Source organism: Phoxinus phoxinus (genome assembly GCF_949152265.1).
Source record: "Phoxinus phoxinus genome assembly, chromosome: 10".
Taxonomy (NCBI): Eukaryota; Metazoa; Chordata; class Actinopteri; order Cypriniformes; family Leuciscidae; genus Phoxinus; species Phoxinus phoxinus.
The window spans coordinates 15,028,882-15,048,368 of record NC_136885.1 but is presented as its reverse complement, the minus strand read 5'-3'; the positions used below and the strand labels follow the sequence as shown (position 1 = coordinate 15,048,368).

The 19,487-nt window shown below is 38.6% G+C and overlaps 1 protein-coding gene across 1 annotated transcript in view; it reads right to left on the bottom strand.

Moving 5' to 3' along the window:
- The window catches only part of LOC307006098 (dynein axonemal heavy chain 11), a gene marked incomplete at its 5' end in the record, with an annotated part of 72,860 nt that overhangs the window by 3,781 nt on the left and 49,592 nt on the right, over window positions 1–19,487 (bottom strand). Inside the window, 11 exons of the mRNA XM_079626736.1 lie at window positions 189–431; window positions 11,266–11,385; window positions 13,826–14,017; window positions 14,209–14,436; window positions 15,672–15,799; window positions 15,884–16,032; window positions 16,168–16,361; window positions 16,816–16,938; window positions 17,381–17,551; window positions 18,508–18,648; window positions 18,877–19,041. Coding sequence (XP_079482862.1) covers window positions 189–431; window positions 11,266–11,385; window positions 13,826–14,017; window positions 14,209–14,436; window positions 15,672–15,799; window positions 15,884–16,032; window positions 16,168–16,361; window positions 16,816–16,938; window positions 17,381–17,551; window positions 18,508–18,648; window positions 18,877–19,041 — 1,854 coding nt within the window. The remainder of the gene's footprint in view (window positions 1–188; window positions 432–11,265; window positions 11,386–13,825; window positions 14,018–14,208; window positions 14,437–15,671; window positions 15,800–15,883; window positions 16,033–16,167; window positions 16,362–16,815; window positions 16,939–17,380; window positions 17,552–18,507; window positions 18,649–18,876; window positions 19,042–19,487) is intronic.

The following is a 19,487-nucleotide window of genomic DNA, read 5'->3' as shown; positions in this document are numbered from 1 at the left end:
TCAGTCTTCTTTTTTTATATCCAATGAACCACATAGACAACTCAATAAATACAAATACACACACCTGTTCAAACGTTAGGTTCAGTAAAAAATGAATAGTTTAATTTAGCAAGGATGCATTAACTTAATTAAAAGTGATAGTTACAATTTTACAAAAGATTTGTGTATACACATCCTAATAGCCTTACCTTCTCCTCTATGCACTGTGCTGCTCCCTCTCCTGTTGACGAGTCTCTAGGCTGCAGTTCCAGTAAAGTTTTGAAGAGGGCATCAGACGTGGCTGTCATGAACTCAATCTCAGCATTGGGGTGCATGCCGTAGAGACCAGGGCTCTCCGAGGGCAATCTCACGTCTATGTAGCCGTGATACCCAGTGTAGTCCAGATCAGGAGGCGCTGGAAAGCCAGGACACAATAACAGCTCCCCTTCAAACTGGTGAGAGAGGAATCAGAGGATAAGTCACTCTAGAGATCATGGAGTTACTGGATGCTTCGTTTCTAATGAGAAGACAGACTTCACTGTCGCCTTTTTTCACCTTTGTTGCCATTGACTTTTGGCTTGCTTAGTTGGGGACATTAAATTTAACATTTAGTTTAATATTCAACAAAAATATTGATCTGCCTGCATTGACACCATTATATGAGAACTGAACGATGACAGAGCGGCTATATATATATATAATGACAACAAAAATGAAATATCACTGAACTTACTAAAGCTGGATTGTGATGCTATTTTATTCTGGAAACAAACATTGTTGCATTATTTTCCTGTTATCTCTGTAAAGCTGCTTTGAAACAATCTGTATTGTAAAACGAGCTTTATAAATAAATGTGACTTGACTTCACATGATCTATCAAGTGACACAAAACGATTTTAGGTGGCAAATATGATAACAGGTTATTTTCTGCACAATATTCTGTCCTGATCAGCCTTGTAGCATTGGCCCACGCTAACCCTCAGAGTAGTGCTCACTAACAGATGAAGGTGTGTGTGGTAATCGATAGCAGGGCTGGTGCTGGGCACTGGGAGAGTAATGCAGCTGTGTGGAAAAACTCTGTGATTGATGGCTGCTCATCCTGGGGTCTAATGAGACTCGGTGAGGAAACATTGGGCTGCATGCCTGACCACTGCTGGAAAACAGCCTTAATCACCTCACACAGACACGCTTAAGATCTTAGCATTACACATATGAGGTCCAGACATACTGTGCACTCTGAACACGCAAACAAACATGCGTCTTCTTCGGTATGTGAGGAACCAAAAGACATTTAACACTGTAAAGGCTAACATGTGAAATAAAACCTCCATTTTATTCAGAGGCCCAAACTGAGCAGAAATATGCTATTTTTATTGTGGCATTTATGCTGCCGGAATGATCATAAATACAAGTTTTCTAGTTACAAATTGGACATGAATTGTTGGCGCACATTTAAGTTGTTTTGCACGCGTGTTTCGGGCGTGCTGTTTCCTTGTGGCTTAAAATAATAAAATACGGTACAAATAATAAACTTTCAAAAATCTGAAATTAAAGTCGGATATACCAATCCATTTATTAACATAACAAAAAATGAAACCTTTCTTCAAACATAAACTTAACTCAAGTCAGTCTCCATGATTACACGCCGTGCCTCACGGTCAAAAACCATGCACCTCGCTGTGCGCCACACCTGCACTAATTAACCCCTGTCTTAAGTAGACTTGTGGCAGAACACAGCTCCAACCCATTACAATACAGAATGGCTCCAACACAACCGGCCCCTAATTGTTCATGGCACTACAAGACATAACAATTATAAACATATACATGTATGGAGACATTAATACAACAAAAAACATCTTACCATAAAAACAACAAACAAATAAACAAAAAATAAACCCCTCTTTAGTGTGTTTGTTCACTTTACATTGACTGTTCTACCAATAGGCCTAATTTTGTCACTGGTCTTTCAATTACATTTGTTTTGGTTTTGATTTGCACAGATCTGACTATGCCTGATTTGTCTGGAAAGGATTTAATAACCCTTCCAATCATCCAAGAATTTCGTGGTGCTGTAGCATCTGCAACCAAAACGATATCTCCTGCTGTAAGATTACGTTTTGTTTTGTTCCACTTTTGTCTTTCCTGTAGAGTAACAAGATACTCTTTTGTCCACCTTTTCCAGAATAAATCTGAAAGATACTGAGCCTGTTTCCACCTTCGTCTTACGTACTGGTCCTTTTGATCAAACAGACCTGGAGGCAAAACCGGTTTCCTTTTCAAAGTAAGAAGATGGTTAGGCGTCAGTGGCTCTAAATCATTAGGATCCTCAGAAACTCTTGTAATCGGTCGGTCATTCAAGATAGCTTCGGCTTCGCATAAGACTGTGACTAAGGTTTCATCAGTTAAAGCCTGTAGATGTAAAACAGATACTAAGACCTTCCTGACCAGTCTGATCATGCTTTCCCAAGCACCGCCATGATGTGAAGCTGTAGGTGGATTGAACGTCCACTTGATGTTGTCATGTATTAAAGCTTTCTCAATTGATTCGTTGTTTAACTCTGCAATTGCTCTTTTTAGCTCCTTCTCTGCTCCTGTGAAATTTGTGCCATTGTCTGAGCGAAAGTGTGCTACGGGTCCTCTTCGGCATATGAATCGACGAATAGCACTGATGCAAGAGTCTGTGTCTAATGAGTGTGCCACTTCTAAATGAATTGCTCTGCTGGCCATGCATGTAAAGATAACCCCATAACGTTTCACATAGGAACGTCCTTGTTTTACCTCAATGGGCCCAAAATAGTCCACTCCTACGTTAGTAAATGGAGGTAAGTCTGGAGTAATCCTTTCTTTGGGGAGATCAGCCATTTTTTGATCACACATTTTTCCTTTGTGACGTTTGCAAAAAGCACAATTTGACAAGATTTTCCTTGCTGCTGCATTGGCATGAGTTATCCAGAACTTTTCTCTGGCTTTGGAGAGGATGTAATTTCTCCCACCATGCCTCGTCTGTTCATGAACATTTTTAAGAATTAACATGGAGATATACTGATCTTTACACAGGATGACTGGGTGTTTGCTCTCTTCGGGCATTGCAGTCCTGGACAATCTTCCACCTACTCTTAACAGTCCACCCTCTAGAACAGGATTAAGCTTGTAGATAGGGCTACACCTTTTTACAGGTTTTTTTGTCATCAGTGCACAAATCTCTTTGTCAAATCTTTCTCTCTGACAGAACTGAAGGATAGCGTTTTCTGCTGCTAATAAATCCTCAGTTGATACACGGTCTTGTTCCAACGACTTTCTGGCTTCCAACATTTTCTTGTCAACATAACAAAGATCAGCCATTTCAACCTTCACAAGTTGCTTCCTTCTTCGACTCAACTCCAATAGAATCTTCCTGACCTTGAGTAACCATGCCACTGCAACCTTCAACCTTTTCCAGTCAGAAAAATATGTGATAAGTTGATTGGTTGCATTATTCTCTTGAATAGTTATTGTGTTTGTAGAGATCTCCAGTTTGACCTCTGGATCATCCTCTTCCATTGTGGACTCTACTTCATACTGTAACCACGTTTCACTTGCTTTCCACAGAAATTCTGGACCTGACAGCCACGTTTTGCTGTTCAGAAGCTTATGGACTGTCAGTCCTCTAGATGCGTCATCTGCAGGATTTTGTTTTGTGTGAACATACCGCCACTGTACTGGGTCTGAAGCTTCCCTAATGATGGCTATTCTGTTGGCCACAAATGTTCGAAATCTTTTGTTTTCGTTGCTGATGTACTTCAACACTGTACTACTATCAGTCCAGAAACAGGATCCTGGCAAAGAAAGCTGTAACTCTGATTTTACCATCTTGTCCACCCGAACAGCCAAAACAGCAGCAGTGAGTTCCAAACGAGGGATCGTTACGGGTTTAAGAGGTGCTACTCTGGCCTTTCCAAGAAGAAAGGAAACATGTACATGACCTACTTTGTTCTGTAGCCTCAGGTATGTTACCGCCCCATATCCTCTTTCGCTGGCATCAGCAAAGTGGTGCAACTGGGCATGGACTGGTGTTCCAAAGTCGTGTGGTTTCAAGCACCTACTCACTCTGAACTCTGAGATATCTTTTAGGTCAATCAACCAATTTATCCATTGTTGCTTTAAGGCTTGTGGAATTTCTTCATCCCAGCCATAGTTCCTTCTGCACAACTCTTGTAAAATGTGCTTGGCTGGAAGAAGGACTGGCGCAAGGTACCCTAAGGGATCGTACACTGAACTAATGACTGATAGAATCCCTCGTCTTGTTTGCATACGTTCTTTGCAGTTCATACGAAAGTTAAATTTGTCATTTTCCATACACCAATGTAGCCCCAGTGCCCTTTCCACCGGGAGTTGGTCTATGTCTAAATTGAGTTCACTCACACTTTTAGAGTGTTCTTTCTCAGGAATTGTTTGAAGGACTTTGCGGCTGTTACTGATCCATTGTGTAAGATGAAAGCCTCCTTTCTGGCAAAGGTCAGCCAGGTCATGGACAAGGTGTACCGCTTTCTGCACAGATGGTGAGCTTTTCAGACAGTCGTCCACGTAGAAATTTCTATGTACCGTGTCAACCACTTCGTCCGAAAACCTGTTTCGATTGTCATCTGCAGTCTTCCTTAAAGCATAACATGCACAACTAGGCGACGACACTGCCCCAAAGAGATGTACAGTCATTCTGTACTCTTCAACTTGCTTACACAGATCTCCATTAGGCCACCACAGGAACCTTAGAAAGTCTTTGTCCTCCTCAGCCACTTTGACTTGATAGAACATAGACTTCACATCAGACATAAAAGCAACTGGTTCTTGTCTGAATCGTAGAAACACTCCTATTAATGAACTTGTGAGGTTCGGACCCTGCAGAAGCTGTTCATTCAAAGAAGTTCCTTTAAACTTAGCTCCACAGTCGAAGACAACTCGCAACTTGCCTTTGCGTGGGTGATACACTCCATGATGAGGAATATAGAACAGGTTATCTTCTCCAGAACGCAATTCATCCTGTGGTACTATTTCTGCATAGCCACTGCTGATGACATTCTCAAGAAAGCTTGCGTATTCTTGGTGGAACTTCACATTTCTTTCCATTTTTCTTCTTAGTCCAATGAGGCGCTGTTGAGCAATACAACGATTGTTTGGCAGTGTTACCTCCTGGGCTTTAAATGGCAGCTTTAAACTATAATGTCCGTCCTTTAATTTTACAGATTGATCCATTATTTCAATGAATCTTGCCTCCTGCCTTGACATTACTTCTTTGTCGTCAGCGACTTTTTCATTGAAGTCACTTTGGTACTGCTTCTCCAATAGCAGCTGAAGTGATTCCACAGATAATCTGTTTACAGCAACACTATGACAGCCATCGTCATTTATGTTGTCTTTGCAATCCTTTCCTAACCCATTGACCACCCACCCTAATAGGGTTTTAACAGCAAAAGGACCCTCACCTTGGCTATTCACAATTTCCCATGGTTCCAGCAACATTGAAGCATTAGTACCTATTAATAACTCCACGTTAGCATCAATTTCAGGGATTTCAATGTGCTCAAGGTAAGGCCACTGTGTTAGGTCCTCTTGTTTTACAATATTTGCTGTATTTACTGGCATCGTTTTCTGTGTGTAAACATTTGGAAGCCTGTAGTACCTTGTTCCATTAAGGCTAGCTATTTCGAGTCCATTCACAATGTATGTTGACACTGATGTCTTTGGGCTCATTGTTAACAAACATATTTTTGACTTTGTCCCAGTGAGATTAAGCCTACGCATAAGAGCTTCAGAACAGAAGGTGGATGTTGAGCCATTGTCAAGAAAGGCATATGTCTGAATCACCTTGTTGCCCTTTTGTGCTTTTACCTGAACTGGTAAGATGGAGAGCATTCCATTGCTACCGGCCCCGGTCTGGCTCCCAAATGTCTGAGCTGACATAAGCGTATGGTTTACAGCTGGTTTAGGTTCATTGGGGTAGATGCCGCTGCTGTTCACTGATTTGTCCACTTGTTTGACGTGAATGTGTAAAGCTGTTGGATGGCTCTGTTTGCATTTTTTACAGATTTTACGCTTATCGCAATTTTTGCTCAAATGCCCAGTGTTGAGACACCCAAAGCACACTCCTTTTTCCTTTAAGAAGTTTATCTTTTCACGATGTTTGTTCTTGGCAAATAGTTGACATTCATCCAGACTGTGATCTTGTAAACAGAATAAACAATTGATGCTGATGTTGCTGTCCCTCTGCTTACCTTCTTGTGTGTCCTTGTGTTGTACTTTGCTAACAGCGCAGACGTTTGTAGCAAAGTTGTCTCGCTTCAACTTAGGCTTTGCTGTATACACATCCCTTTTAACCTGCTTTTCTCTTTCAGTAGTTTGAATATCACCAAAAATAGGATCAGACAAGATTTTGACTTGATATTCCACAAAGTGTACAACATCATTAAAGTTAGGTCTGCGGTTGTGTCTCTCCCGAATATCACATGCAGAACTTCTAAATTTTTCCCTCAATTTAAAAGGAAGTTTCGAAACAATAATTTTGAGGTTGGCAGACATGTCCAGCTCTTTCATGTCCTCTAAATCTGACATTGCATTACTGCATCCACGTAAAAATAATGCATAGTCCTGTAGTAACGAAACACTTTCAGCCCTCACCACAGGCCAGTTGAGAACCTTTTCCATATATGCTGTTGTGATCTTTGTTTCATTACCGAAGTGTTCCTGTAGGAGAGCTTTAGCTGTTTCAAAGCCTCTCTCCGCACTCATATGTAAACAGCTTTGTACAAGGTCGTGTGGGCGCCCTCTGGTGTACCTTTCCAAAAAATACATGCAATCACCCTTAGATGCAGCTTTCTCCTCCACACAGTGCCTAAAAGCTTGCATGAACATTTTGAACTTCAATGGGTCACCTTCAAAAACAGGCATTTGTCTTGGTGGCAGTTGGCTTGCTTTGTGTTGTTGTATGAGCAGTTCGGATATTTCATTTTGCCTTTGCAGAATCTGACGTGTAGAATTGTCATCAACTGCATGTGCAACATTTCTAGTGGATCTGGCTACTGCAATGGGTACGCCCTTATTTCTCATCAATCTGGTAGATTTTTCAAACTTTGTATCAGGAATGTCAGGTCTTTCTTTTGATTTTTGCTTCTCAACATAAGATCCCATTTTATCCTGATCTGAAAATGCTTCCAGTACTGCCAACTCTGCATCTGAGGCTTCAATCTCAGCATCCATTTCCACTTGTTCCATTCTTTTGCGTATTGATTCCGCCTCCTTTTCCAATTCATGTTTCTTTTTTAGCGCTGATGCACGTGCCAGGAGTGCAGCTTTTTTGGCTTCTGCTTGAGCATGTGCAACTTCAAATGCAGCTTTGCTTGATCGACTTGATCTTTCACTGGTGCTGCTTTTAGCGCCTGCTCCAACATTTGATACACTGTCCGTTGGCCTTATATCATCCTCAAGGTGAACATCTTCAATAGTACCATTTGTACTCTTAAAATGATTTTCCACACACTGGCAAAATTCGTTCACACTTAAAAGCTTTGCTTTGAACCAGGTTTCATGCTTTTCTTTTTCATCCACGGGTAGCAACTCAAGCAGATTGTTATGTGCAACCTTTGCGTCGTTAATCAGAGCTTGATATTTGCTGAAGCTACTTTTTATTTCAACTTCATACCCAGACTCGCATAATAAACCTTGAACAGTTTGTTTGATGTTGGCAGCTTTACTTAATTTTGATTTTCTTAGTGTCTCTAAGTCACTTATTTTAGAAAGCAGTGCTTTTGTTGTAAGTTTTATAGACCTTTTTTTCACAGAGGCTTCTTCTTCAATAACATTTTGAGAATCAGCTGACACCACCTGAGTTACCTCAATACCTTGATGACTTTCATCCATTTTAACTTTTTTTTTCAACAGACTACCCCCAAGAAAACCACATTTCATTTAAATATCATAAAACGAGAAATCAGAAATAAAGCATAAACACATACATGTTCTTATGGTAACCCTTTGACCCAAATGTCTCTTATTTCAAGTCCTCGTTTACTTTAAACCAAATGTCAATGTATTGTATTCTCTTGTTGTCACTCTTGCTGTTTACACTTTGATAACTCGTACATCTTCTTATGTGTGTGCGTGTGTGTTAACTGCCGCTACCTCGTTTTACTCGTTTCAGGTCCAAAAGAACTTTCCTCCTGGTGACGTGCATCGAAGTGTCCAATCCTCACTGTCCAATGTGAGGGCGCTCATCAACCTCAGTCGTCTTTGGCGTCCGTCATCACCGAGTCCGAACCGTTTCACTATCCACTGAAGCCCAAAGCGTTTTACTCCGACGCCTGCCGCTACCGATCACCACCGCTGTCCGTCACCGATCTCCGCTCGTCCGTCACCGCTTCCTGGCCGCCTCGCTGTCCAATGCGCCAGCGTTTCCATTCAGCCGATGACCGTCGAACACAAGGTGCACAGACAGCACAAGGACCGTGTCGTTTAAACTTGATCAGTCTTTTCCTCATACAGAGGGGGTTTTTGACTCTTTGTTGGCGCACATTTAAGTTGTTTTGCACGCGTGTTTCGGGCGTGCTGTTTCCTTGTGGCTTAAAATAATAAAATACGGTACAAATAATAAACTTTCAAAAATCTGAAATTAAAGTCGGATATACCAATCCATTTATTAACATAACAAAAAATGAAACCTTTCTTCAAACATAAACTTAACTCAAGTCAGTCTCCATGATTACACGCCGTGCCTCACGGTCAAAAACCATGCACCTCGCTGTGCGCCACACCTGCACTAATTAACCCCTGTCTTAAGTAGACTTGTGGCAGAACACAGCTCCAACCCATTACAATACAGAATGGCTCCAACATGAATGTTTGGGTATCACCCAAAGATGGGCGAGCTTTCTTTATTCGATTTAGACAACAGCTAGAGTGCCTTGTCTTATCATTAACGTAGTGCATATTTACATATATGAATAATCATTTGAAGCATATTGTATGTTTTATACACAGCGGAAATAAAATAGAATGAACGTTCCTCAAAAGCATGTTGTATCAAATTTTAACCTGATTTAAAAAAAAAAAACGATGTATGGATTATCAAGCAAAGTCCAGTAAGTGTTCATCTTGAAATATTACCGGTACTAGGAATATAACATATACTTGTCAAACTTCAGGATGTGGTGAATCTTTACTGATTATTGTAATTTTTACAATTATACTAAAAAGGCCTTTTACTTTCTAAAAAATATACAAACTATAAATCAGTAAAGATTCACCACATCCTGAAGTTTTACATTTGTACAATTATACAAAAAAAATATATAAACTATCAATCAGACAACATGTGGAAGTTTGTGTACAACAGGTTTTTCAGCAAAGTTTTAATCAGGGATCAGGTTGATCATTTAGAGGCCTTAGAAATGTGCGTATCTAATATGATACAGTAAGGTCTATAGTGTTAATGCATTCATCTTCTCTTTTGTCATCTATGCTTTAATACTGTATCAAAAGGAAAATTGTGTGATGTAATGTAGATCCATTCCTCACCACTAGAGAGCCCCATACAGCTACAGTATTTACATGTACAAACCTGATTTATGTTCAATGGTAGTTGAGTGGTCAACAAACAAGCATTGATAATCTCATTTTGACAATTTTGTCTGCAGAACATGAAAGAAGCACTAAGATCATCTAGGTTTACATAGCCTTATCTATTTAGAATGATAAATTCCCTATAAAAATCTGCAGAAAACTTTATGCAAGCTGGATTTCACCACTGAGGAAACCATTTGAAAAGGTTATTCTGACTTTAAATGTCACAAATGTGACTATTACTCGCAACTTCTACATTGCATCTCACAGTATGACTTAAAGTTGTCATGAAATCAAATTTCACCCTACATATTGTATAATTAGTTACATTTATATAGCACTTTTCTCAGCAATCAAAGTGCTTTACATTGAATGCCATAACTGGATCTTCCGGTGAAACGACAGACTTCTCTCTGATGATGCAAGCAGGACTTCTCCAATAATTTAGCTCCGCACCTGCATGCTGCGTTCATCTGCCTCCACTTTTGAGTGAAATGCCCACATCTCAAAAAGCAGCGCATAGAAGTTCGCCCCAACCCATAGACATTTTTTTATTTTTCGGTAATTTGTTTTACTCAGATGTTTGCTATAATATCAGACAATTGCGACCATTACTTGCTATTGCAATTATTTATTGCTGCTGCAATGCATTTACACTTACAAAACACATTCTTCTCTCGAATTCTCTCTCTGTTACTCATACCAGCTACTTATATCCTTTTCTAGGCAATTCTAGAGCTTTGTGGCACCTCATATTACGGTTCCAATTTGGAACTGCTTTTGTTGTATAATCAGTCAATAACTGCTTTAGATAAAAGCATCTGCTAAATGAGTGTACATCAATAGTTCTCAATATTTTCGACTTGAAGGCCCACCACTGTCTTACACAAAATTCAAAGGCCTTTAATATATATTCTATATATTAACAGAACTATAACTTTAACATACACAGGGTTTCTGCAGGTTATATTAAGACAAAATGTAAGACTTTTTTAAGACCAAGTAAATAAAATTAAGGTAGGGAACTCAATACGTCAAAATTTTCTCTAAAGTGTTGCCAATACAACACATTGGGTTTCTCCCTAGACATTTAAATTAAGAGTTTGAAAATACTTCCAACAGATATTCATTACCTTTTAATTCAAAAGAAGCTTGAATCACTCTGCTTCAAACCACTCGACAATGGAAATAAATTTTACTGTACATTCTGATAACACTGCAAACAATCTGTTCTTTCTGTTCTTCCAGTGCAGATGTCTAAAGATTCTTAAATCAAGATGCATGTACTAGAGATACAGAATCAAGTCTTGAAGTCGTTTTGTTCATAAACTCACTTCATTTTGATCAATGGGCTCAGAAAAATCATCTTAATTCAAAGGAAAGTTTTCACAAATCAGTGACAGATATTTATTCTTGTTTTAAGCATAAACTCTCAAGACTCCATTTTACATTTGCATTTAAAGTAAAAGCATCTTGATTTAAAGTATATCTGTATTGACAACAGGACAAAAATCCTGAGGAAGAACATCAATTTATGCAATGCATGCAACATTTAATGCCATGACTATGAATTTAAGAGTTTCTGCTCTAATTTCACCTTTAAAGCCCTAAGAAATGTACATTAGTTCTGTCTTGAAACACAATCAGATGATATAATAGTGTGATGTGTTGCAGTAGTGCTCTGAATGTCTTTACCATCTTGGGATTGATGAACTCCTGGAGGTACGTACAGCAGAGCTTCCTGTCCCACTCATCAGTGATGTGACCTCCGTATATGATCTCTCCGAACAGATAACACAGATCCTCCCACGGTACCTGAGCCACACATATGAGCACACCAAAATGTCAAATCTCCAGCTCAAACTGATCCCTCAGCGTCCTGCGTTTAATACCCACAGCACTATTTTTAGCCAGGTTTGCAAGATCTATCATCGGAAAAAAACATGGTTAAAACTGCTACAAGGGCTTTCTGCTAAAAGGTGGAACATGGATGCATGGTTTTGCTCACAAGTATGAGGTGAGGGACTGATGTTGCATGATGGGAACATCCTACAGTGATGATTTTCATTTGAAATGGCTCTATGCCAGACAAAAGACAATCCACTTAATGTATGATTCAAGCAAAGATCAAGCTCTTGCTGTGCTTGGCTTAAGTCTGGCCTGAGAAAAGAGCGTGTAATGTGTAATTGTAAAGGAGAGAAGAACAAGTGAGCGTGTGTCTTATAACCGATGACAGACGCTGAAGGTTCACCATCATTTGTACCTGTATTGTTTTGCAAATTGCTTCTTTCATCAGCTCTAATTGCAGTGATCACTTATGAAGCGTTGTAAGGTGTCACGCACAACGCGTGTAATTACATTTAGCACGACGCTTCATTTGCCGCCTAATGAATCCTCAGTGTACGCACATACAGGTTACTGTTTTGTTAACATAATGAAGGACATTCGTTTTTTTTTTGTTTTTGGAGGGGAGGGGGAGGGGTGAAATCTAGAGCCGCCATAATTGGTTGTAACCAGAGTAATGCTGGAAAGGAAAAACATGATTTTGTGTATACAGTGAGATCGTGATTGTTCGCTTTGTGTGATGAAATAATACAGCACTGTGGGAAAAGAGATGGCATTGAGTGACTGAGCCGTTTGTTACTTGAATTAAACCTCTTAGAATTTGTCAATTAAACTTTACACAGAATGATCCAGGTGCAAAGTACCGGTAAGTAGAATTTGAGATTAAAATGTTTATTATTTGAGCTTTAGTTGTATAACCCCTGGATCCACAAAAAAGGCTTAAGCCTGTACGCATGTTTGAGCTGTTTTAACTGAAAGCAACTTGCACTGACATTTCTTAAAATATGTCAGTGCCATTGTTCTGTCTCAAGATGCACACCAGTGATGTTTTTTTTTCTTTTCTTCAAAGGAATGTTCATAAAAGCTACTTAAATGTCCTAATTGAACTAAGGCCTAAACCTGGCTTAATCTAAGCCGTCTGTGAAACCAGGCCTAAATGTCATTTTTAGTGAAGACTGTAAAGCCAGTAAGATCTTTTAAACCTCGTAATGCATCTGATCAGAAACTTCTCATTACAAAAATGTTTAAGTTTTAAGTGTTACCGACGCCGTGCTTTTACAATGCTATTATATCATTTACCACCCATTTTTTTTGTATTTTGATATCCTAACACATATCCACATTTTCTTTTTTGTACTTAAAACTATGGATAATAAAAATAAAAATAATTCTCCGCCACAGAATAAAAAAGGTAATTGCGACTTTTTATCTCACAATTCTGACCTTTTTTCTCACAATTGCAAGTTAATATCTCACAATTCCGCCTTTTTGTCTCAGAATTGCGTGGTATAAAGTCGCAATTGTGAGTTATAAAGTCAGAATTGTGAGGTATTAACTAAATTCTGAGAAAAAAAAGTCAGTCTTTTTTTTCTTAGAATTGGACTTTATAACTCGCACTTATGAGTTTATATTTCACAGTTCTAAAAAGGATGTCTCGCAATTGCAAGAAAAAAAGTCAGAATTGAAGCTACTTAAAAGATACTTAAGTGTCCTAATTTAACTAATTTCGCAATTCTGACTTTATAACACGCAATTTAGACTTTATTTCTCATAATTGAAAAATATAAAGTCAGAATTGTGAGATGTAAACTCGCATTTGTGAGATAAAAAGTCGCAATTATCTTTTAAATTTTTTATTCTGTGCCAGAAACAAGCTTCCATAAAATGTACCCGAATGTATTAGGAGGGTTAAATGTTTTTGAAAAAAAAGTATCTATTGCATACCAAGGCTGCATTTATTTGATTTAAAAAATGCTGTAAAACAGTCATTTTGTAAATATTGTTTTACAATTTTAAAATATTTTTCTATTTCAATACATTTTAAAAATGTAATTTATTCCTGTAATGTAAAGCTGAGTTTTCAGCATCATTACTATCATTCTTCAGTGTCACATGATCTTTCAAAAATCATTCTAATATGCTGATTTGCTTGCTGAATTTCTCATAATTATCAATTGCATGGAAACGGCAATACATTTTCAGGATTCTATGAAGAATGAAAAGGTTATTTGAAATAATTGTTGTACAATGAAATCTTTTGTAAAATTAATAAAATAAATTACTTTATTGTAACTTTTGATCAATTTAATTCATCCTTGCTAAATAACAGTATTACATTCTTTAAAAAGTCACTGATATTATGAAGTAATCATTGTATTTTTCATCAGGGTAATGAATACTAATATCTTACTTTAGTATTGGCCTCCAGGTAGTTGTACAGGACACTGGCAGAAATGGTCAGATCTCCATTGTTGAATGGGTATCTTTGGTTCCAACCCAGAGGCCCAAACTTCCTCCTCTCACTCACACAGGCGTGGAAGTAACACAGCGAGAACACGAGTCCTTTAAACTCCTGCTCACAAGAACACATTTCCAGAGTGTCCTGTAGGACAGAAATGAGGAGATGAGGAACAAATGTACAATAATGTTTGGACAGCTCATTCTTTAGTCACCTCATTCAAAATTATTACTGGTTTCCACTTTCTTTAGAATAATAGTGAAATCGAAGCAAAACATCTGATTAGTTCACATGTGAATTTATTGATTTTGTCTGTGTGGGAAGTGTGTAAAGACCTGGGTGAAGTTGTCCAGAGCTGCATGCAGGCTGGAGTTCATGCCAGTGGGCGGTTCAGTGGTGAGTTTGAGGCCATTCTCCAAGATGGTGCGAGGGATCAGGTGCTCATGAGGGCTGGGGAGCGGTTCTCCACTCATAAACACTCTGTAGTTTGAGTGAGCATTGCTGCCTGTGTTCTCCAACAGCTCCTCCAGACGACCCAACCACCACGGCAGCAGGTGAACATTCTAAAATACAAATCCATATAATGCCATTATAAAGGCCTGTACGATAACAGGACAACAATAAAGATATAGTTGTAAATATCGTTCAAAATGTAAACAAATAAAACGATATGTTATAGGCACAGAGATACAATATCGTTGCAATCACTTTCGCAACGAACAACATTTAAGTCGGCAGATGATATTAATACAGCACTTGCTTAAAAGAAACTTGCTTAAACACTCTCCGTTATACATTCTTTATGCAATGTTCTATGGGATACTTGATTCTGATCAAACTTGGCATCAAATGGTAAAATATTTTGAATAATGACCGCTGTCATTTTTTTACATGTCATGCGTAGGGCACAGGGTTTGAAATGAACTTTTTCACTCATCGGCCAATTTGGCTACAAAATTTTTAAGTTCTACTAGCCAAAAAGCAAAAAGAAATGCATCAGATTACAGGCTTATAATAAGCTTATATATATATATATACACACATACACACACACACAATTTGGATTTCATACATTAATTTATTATTCAAACTAAATCGTGTCATCCAGCCATCTCCTCCCTTTCTCTTTCAGCCTCATCATCAAAAATGTATTTTTGGTGGACAGATCAATACAGTACAAAGAACATCAAAAAATAAAAAGTAAGATGTTGGATGTTTGTCTTTTCTGTTAACCAAATGCTTTTTAATCTTTGCTATTGCTTCAATGCAAATGAACAAGCGTGCCGTTACTGGTTGCGTAGTGACATGTATGTTCAAGTAAGATTTGCGTATCTGATTCTGCGCAATACGCTGCATTTAATATATCATGATGACTCACGAGTATTTGCACTAAATCTGCGAAGATTTGGCTTACACGAACTTCCCCAGCAAACATAGTAAACATAATAAGTAACACGTCAAATTGGCTAGTGATTTGACAGCGTTACCCGCCACAGTTGATTTTTACCCGCATTTGGTGTTCATTTCAAACCCTGGCAGGGCGATACACAGTATATACACTATATAGTACATCTCAACTGCTTGATTGCTTGTATTGTCGCAAAATGTAAACTATATCATCGCCCAGCTCTAATCTGCTAAATACGACTTTAAGAAATAAAGATATTAAGAAATAGTAAACATTAACAACTGATTTGAAACTGATTTGTGTATTGTGAAAATCTCTTAATTTGACATGTATTCTATTTCTAGTTTTATGGTCTTCTCTAGGTTTGTATGCATGTATCATGTGTTCTACCTGCAGTATGACCCAGTGTCCTTTTTTAGCTGCAGCCTCCAATGCTCTCTCAGCCACAATCTCTTGTCCTTGACCCAAGGACACATTATGGAGGTTCCCCTGGTCTGTGGTAAAACCAAGCTTCAGCCCTAGTAAATAGATGTGATCGGGTTAATACTCTGATTACATTAAAGTTAGGCTAAGTGTCTTGTGTAAATGGTTTTTCTGTGTACCAAGTGTTTCTACATCCTTGACAGGGTTGACTCCAGGAGAAAGGATGAAGAACACCGGTGTAGAGGGACTGCACTCCTCAAAACACTTTTCAAACTCCATTCGACCAACATCCATATACTTGGAGCCCAAACTGTCCTCAATAAAACGTCTATTATGGTGGAAAATACAGAAGGACAGTATTTAAAAGACCAAAACATCGGTGTTTCAAACCTGGCAATCTCCAGCTGATTTTAAAGTTAAATTTAAGGCTGATATTGGTCGTTTTCTAAAGCACACTCATTACCGGATAGCGTAGGTCATCCTGTCAGGCCGAAAGGCTCTGAGAATGATGAGTCTCTGGAGGGGGCTCTTATTCTTCCAGTCCTGGGGGAGACGTTCTCTTTCTGGACACTCCGACTCCACCAGCTTCCTCCAACGTTTGGCAGAACCTTCCACATCCCTGTCCAGACCCCTGAATGCATCCAGCATGGACAAGCTCTGCAATAAAATGAGATTTAGATTTTTTAAATAAAAATCCTTCAGAAAATCAGGAATTAACAAATGTTCAAGAGTATTTAAAAACATTGCAATATTGCCTGTATTTATAGCATATATCCTGCATATATTTTCTATAAATATTCACACTTAGAATAAGAACCCTACACTGGAAAAGGAAGAGTTCACACAAAAATGGAAATTACTGTTTTCTTAGCCTCATCTTTAATAACACTTCTCATAAAATATAAATGCAGCTGCTCTTTACATTTTAGGAAAGGTCTCTCACATACTGTATATATCTTCACATTCAATAGATTGAAAACCCCTGGGCTAGGTGGGTTAACTTATTTAGAGGTTGAAAAGGTGCTTCCGACTGATCATTTTCTAAAAAGCAATGCTAAATGACATCGGAAAACATGAAAGAGAGTGATTTCCTGGCACAGGCGGTCCTCACCCTAATGGCACCCCAGGCCTGTGGAGACAGGAAGCTGACGGGACTGCTCTGACAAACTTCTACAGGAGATCGCAACAGAAGTTCCAGGTCCTGAGCCTCAATTGAGCCCCTCGTCAGAAGAATCTAAATAAAACACCAGAGGCGCAAAGTAATGATGACATTAGACCTCAGGTCTGTTGAATACAGATGTCTCCATCCATCAGAGAAGGACAAGCAGGTCCCAGAACAGCTTTACTCTGTTTGATGTGGACGTGTGAAGGACAGGCGGTGGAGACAGACAGCAGCAGGGAAAACAGGTGCTGTCCTGACAGGTATTTGCATTCTGCCACTGCGGCCCACCCTCCTGTCAGAGCTGACCAGTTGAGGGAGAGGGGTGTCTGAGCTGTGAGAGTTAATCAATAGGAACGGACCCGACTTCACTGACAGGGCCTAATGGAACTTAATGTAAGGGCAGAAATGTGGAGTGATTGATGTGAATGACAAAGTGCAGGAGGAGGAAGGGAGGAGGTGGTGGTGGGTGGATGGGAGGTTTTTCTATTTTGAAGTCGGGTCCTGTCCCACTCACCTGGAGGGCAGTGTGGGTGAGGAAGGTGAGTTGGTCCCTCTGGAAGAGCCCCTGGCAGGTGTACTGAAGGGCCGCTTGGGTGATGGCCTCGGTCAGAGATGAAACACGCACCGACACGTCTTTATCACATGGAGCTCTCGCAATGGCTTTGAGGAACACTTTGTTAAAGGCCTTAAATGTAAAAGAGGATTCAAAATAACATTACTTGAAAACTCGATCTTCAAACTGAAGGAGCTGAATGAAAAAATTGGAATGATATCAATCCACAATCTGACTTGTGATGCAGTCTGGGCTCACAAATCACACTATTTTCATTCATTTGGAGTGAGAAAAATAATCTTGTTTTCCCTTTGGTTTAAGTTTATTTTTCTGCCCCCGTTGGCAGATATTTTTTCTTGTTATAAGCTTTAACTCACTTCATTTTGATCATTTGTTTCAGAAAACAAAGCTTGATATCTTAAGTCATTTTTCTTCTCAAGTAAATGCATCTTGATTTAAGAATGTCTGGACATTTGTACTGGAAAACTAGACATAAATACTCATCTTTTTTTGCAGTGTATCGTTCAAATATTTGGGTTCGCTAAGACTTTTTCAGCAAGGATGCATTAAATTAATCAAAATTGACAGTAAAGACTTTCATATTGTTACAAAACAATTCAATTGCAAATAAATGTTGTTATTTTAATCTTTTCTATTCATTGAAAGAATCCTGAAGAAAAAATAAAAGCAGGATTTTTACAAAATATTAGGCAAAACTGCCTAATTAATATTAACATTAATAATAATAAGAAATGTTGAATCTTGAGCACCAAATCATCATGTTAGAATGATTTCTGAAGGATCACGTGACACTGAAAACTGGAGTAATTCAGCTTTGCCATCACAACAATAAATTATATTTAAAATATATTCAACAGTTGTTTTAAGTTGTAATAATATTTAACAATGTTACAGTTCTTACTGTGTTTTTGTTCAAATAAATGCATTCTTGGTGGTGAGTATAAGAGACTTCTTTCACAAACATTAAAAAACTTTACCGACCCTAAACTTTTGAACAGTAAGTCCTGTACAGGAAATACTCAGGGCAACAACTGTACTTTTAAAAAATATATATATATGTGTGTTACCTTGAGGGAGTATTGGTACATGGGGTTGACGTTGTGGAGTTCTTTAATAGTGAAGTAGAGTAGGGCGGCTCTCTCAGCCGCTGGCCGGTAGAGATCTCGTGCCTCGTTGGTCTTGATCTCGTTCTCTCGAGCTGCAATAGCCTTTGTAAACAGCATACCATTGTTGGAATATGCAATTCTCAAATTAATGTATACATTGATTAAACCATTTATGAAATCATTCTATCTGAATGGGCACTTTTAGTTTCTTTCCATATTTCAGTGTTGTAATTACACTTGTCAGTTTATTATACAACCATTTCAATTTTAAACACACTGGACCTGAGCAAACAACAACACATTGAGGTAAATGGACAGCGAGTATCATACCTTGTTATGGATGTGTCTGGCTGTGTTCTTAGTATATTCTAGCTGTTCCACTAAGGCTGTATCTCGCAGGAAGTTTCCCTCTGCCGTGGACAGTTTGCTCAGGAGCTCATCCTCTAATCTCTTCAGCTCAATCTGACACAAGTTCTGCTGAATGCTCAACTCCAACTGAAGTAATCAAAAATGGACAATGTTAGTACTTGGTAGACAGTCGTTTTGTTAAAATTACATTTAAGAGATTACATTTAGTATACAAGAGGAAAATTATATATAAAAAATTAAAGTCAAGTCAAGTCATCTTCATTTATATAGCGCTTGTAACAATGTAGATTGTTTCAAAGCATGCTTTACAGAGATAAACGTATAATTTAAGGTAACAGAGATTGTTTTGGCTTTATAGCGGTTCTTGAATAATGTTATTTTCCAGCTAAAGTTAGCTTTGATTGATTCACTTCCGTCGAAATGATCATTTGTTATTAAATTAGGGGCCGCTAAGACGACACCGTTCTCTCTACACAGACTTTAAACACGAACCTGTGATAAACGTGCGCATGAATTCATTTTATAGTTATGTGCGTTTGAATATATGTGCGCAGGTTTGTAATTCCCTACAA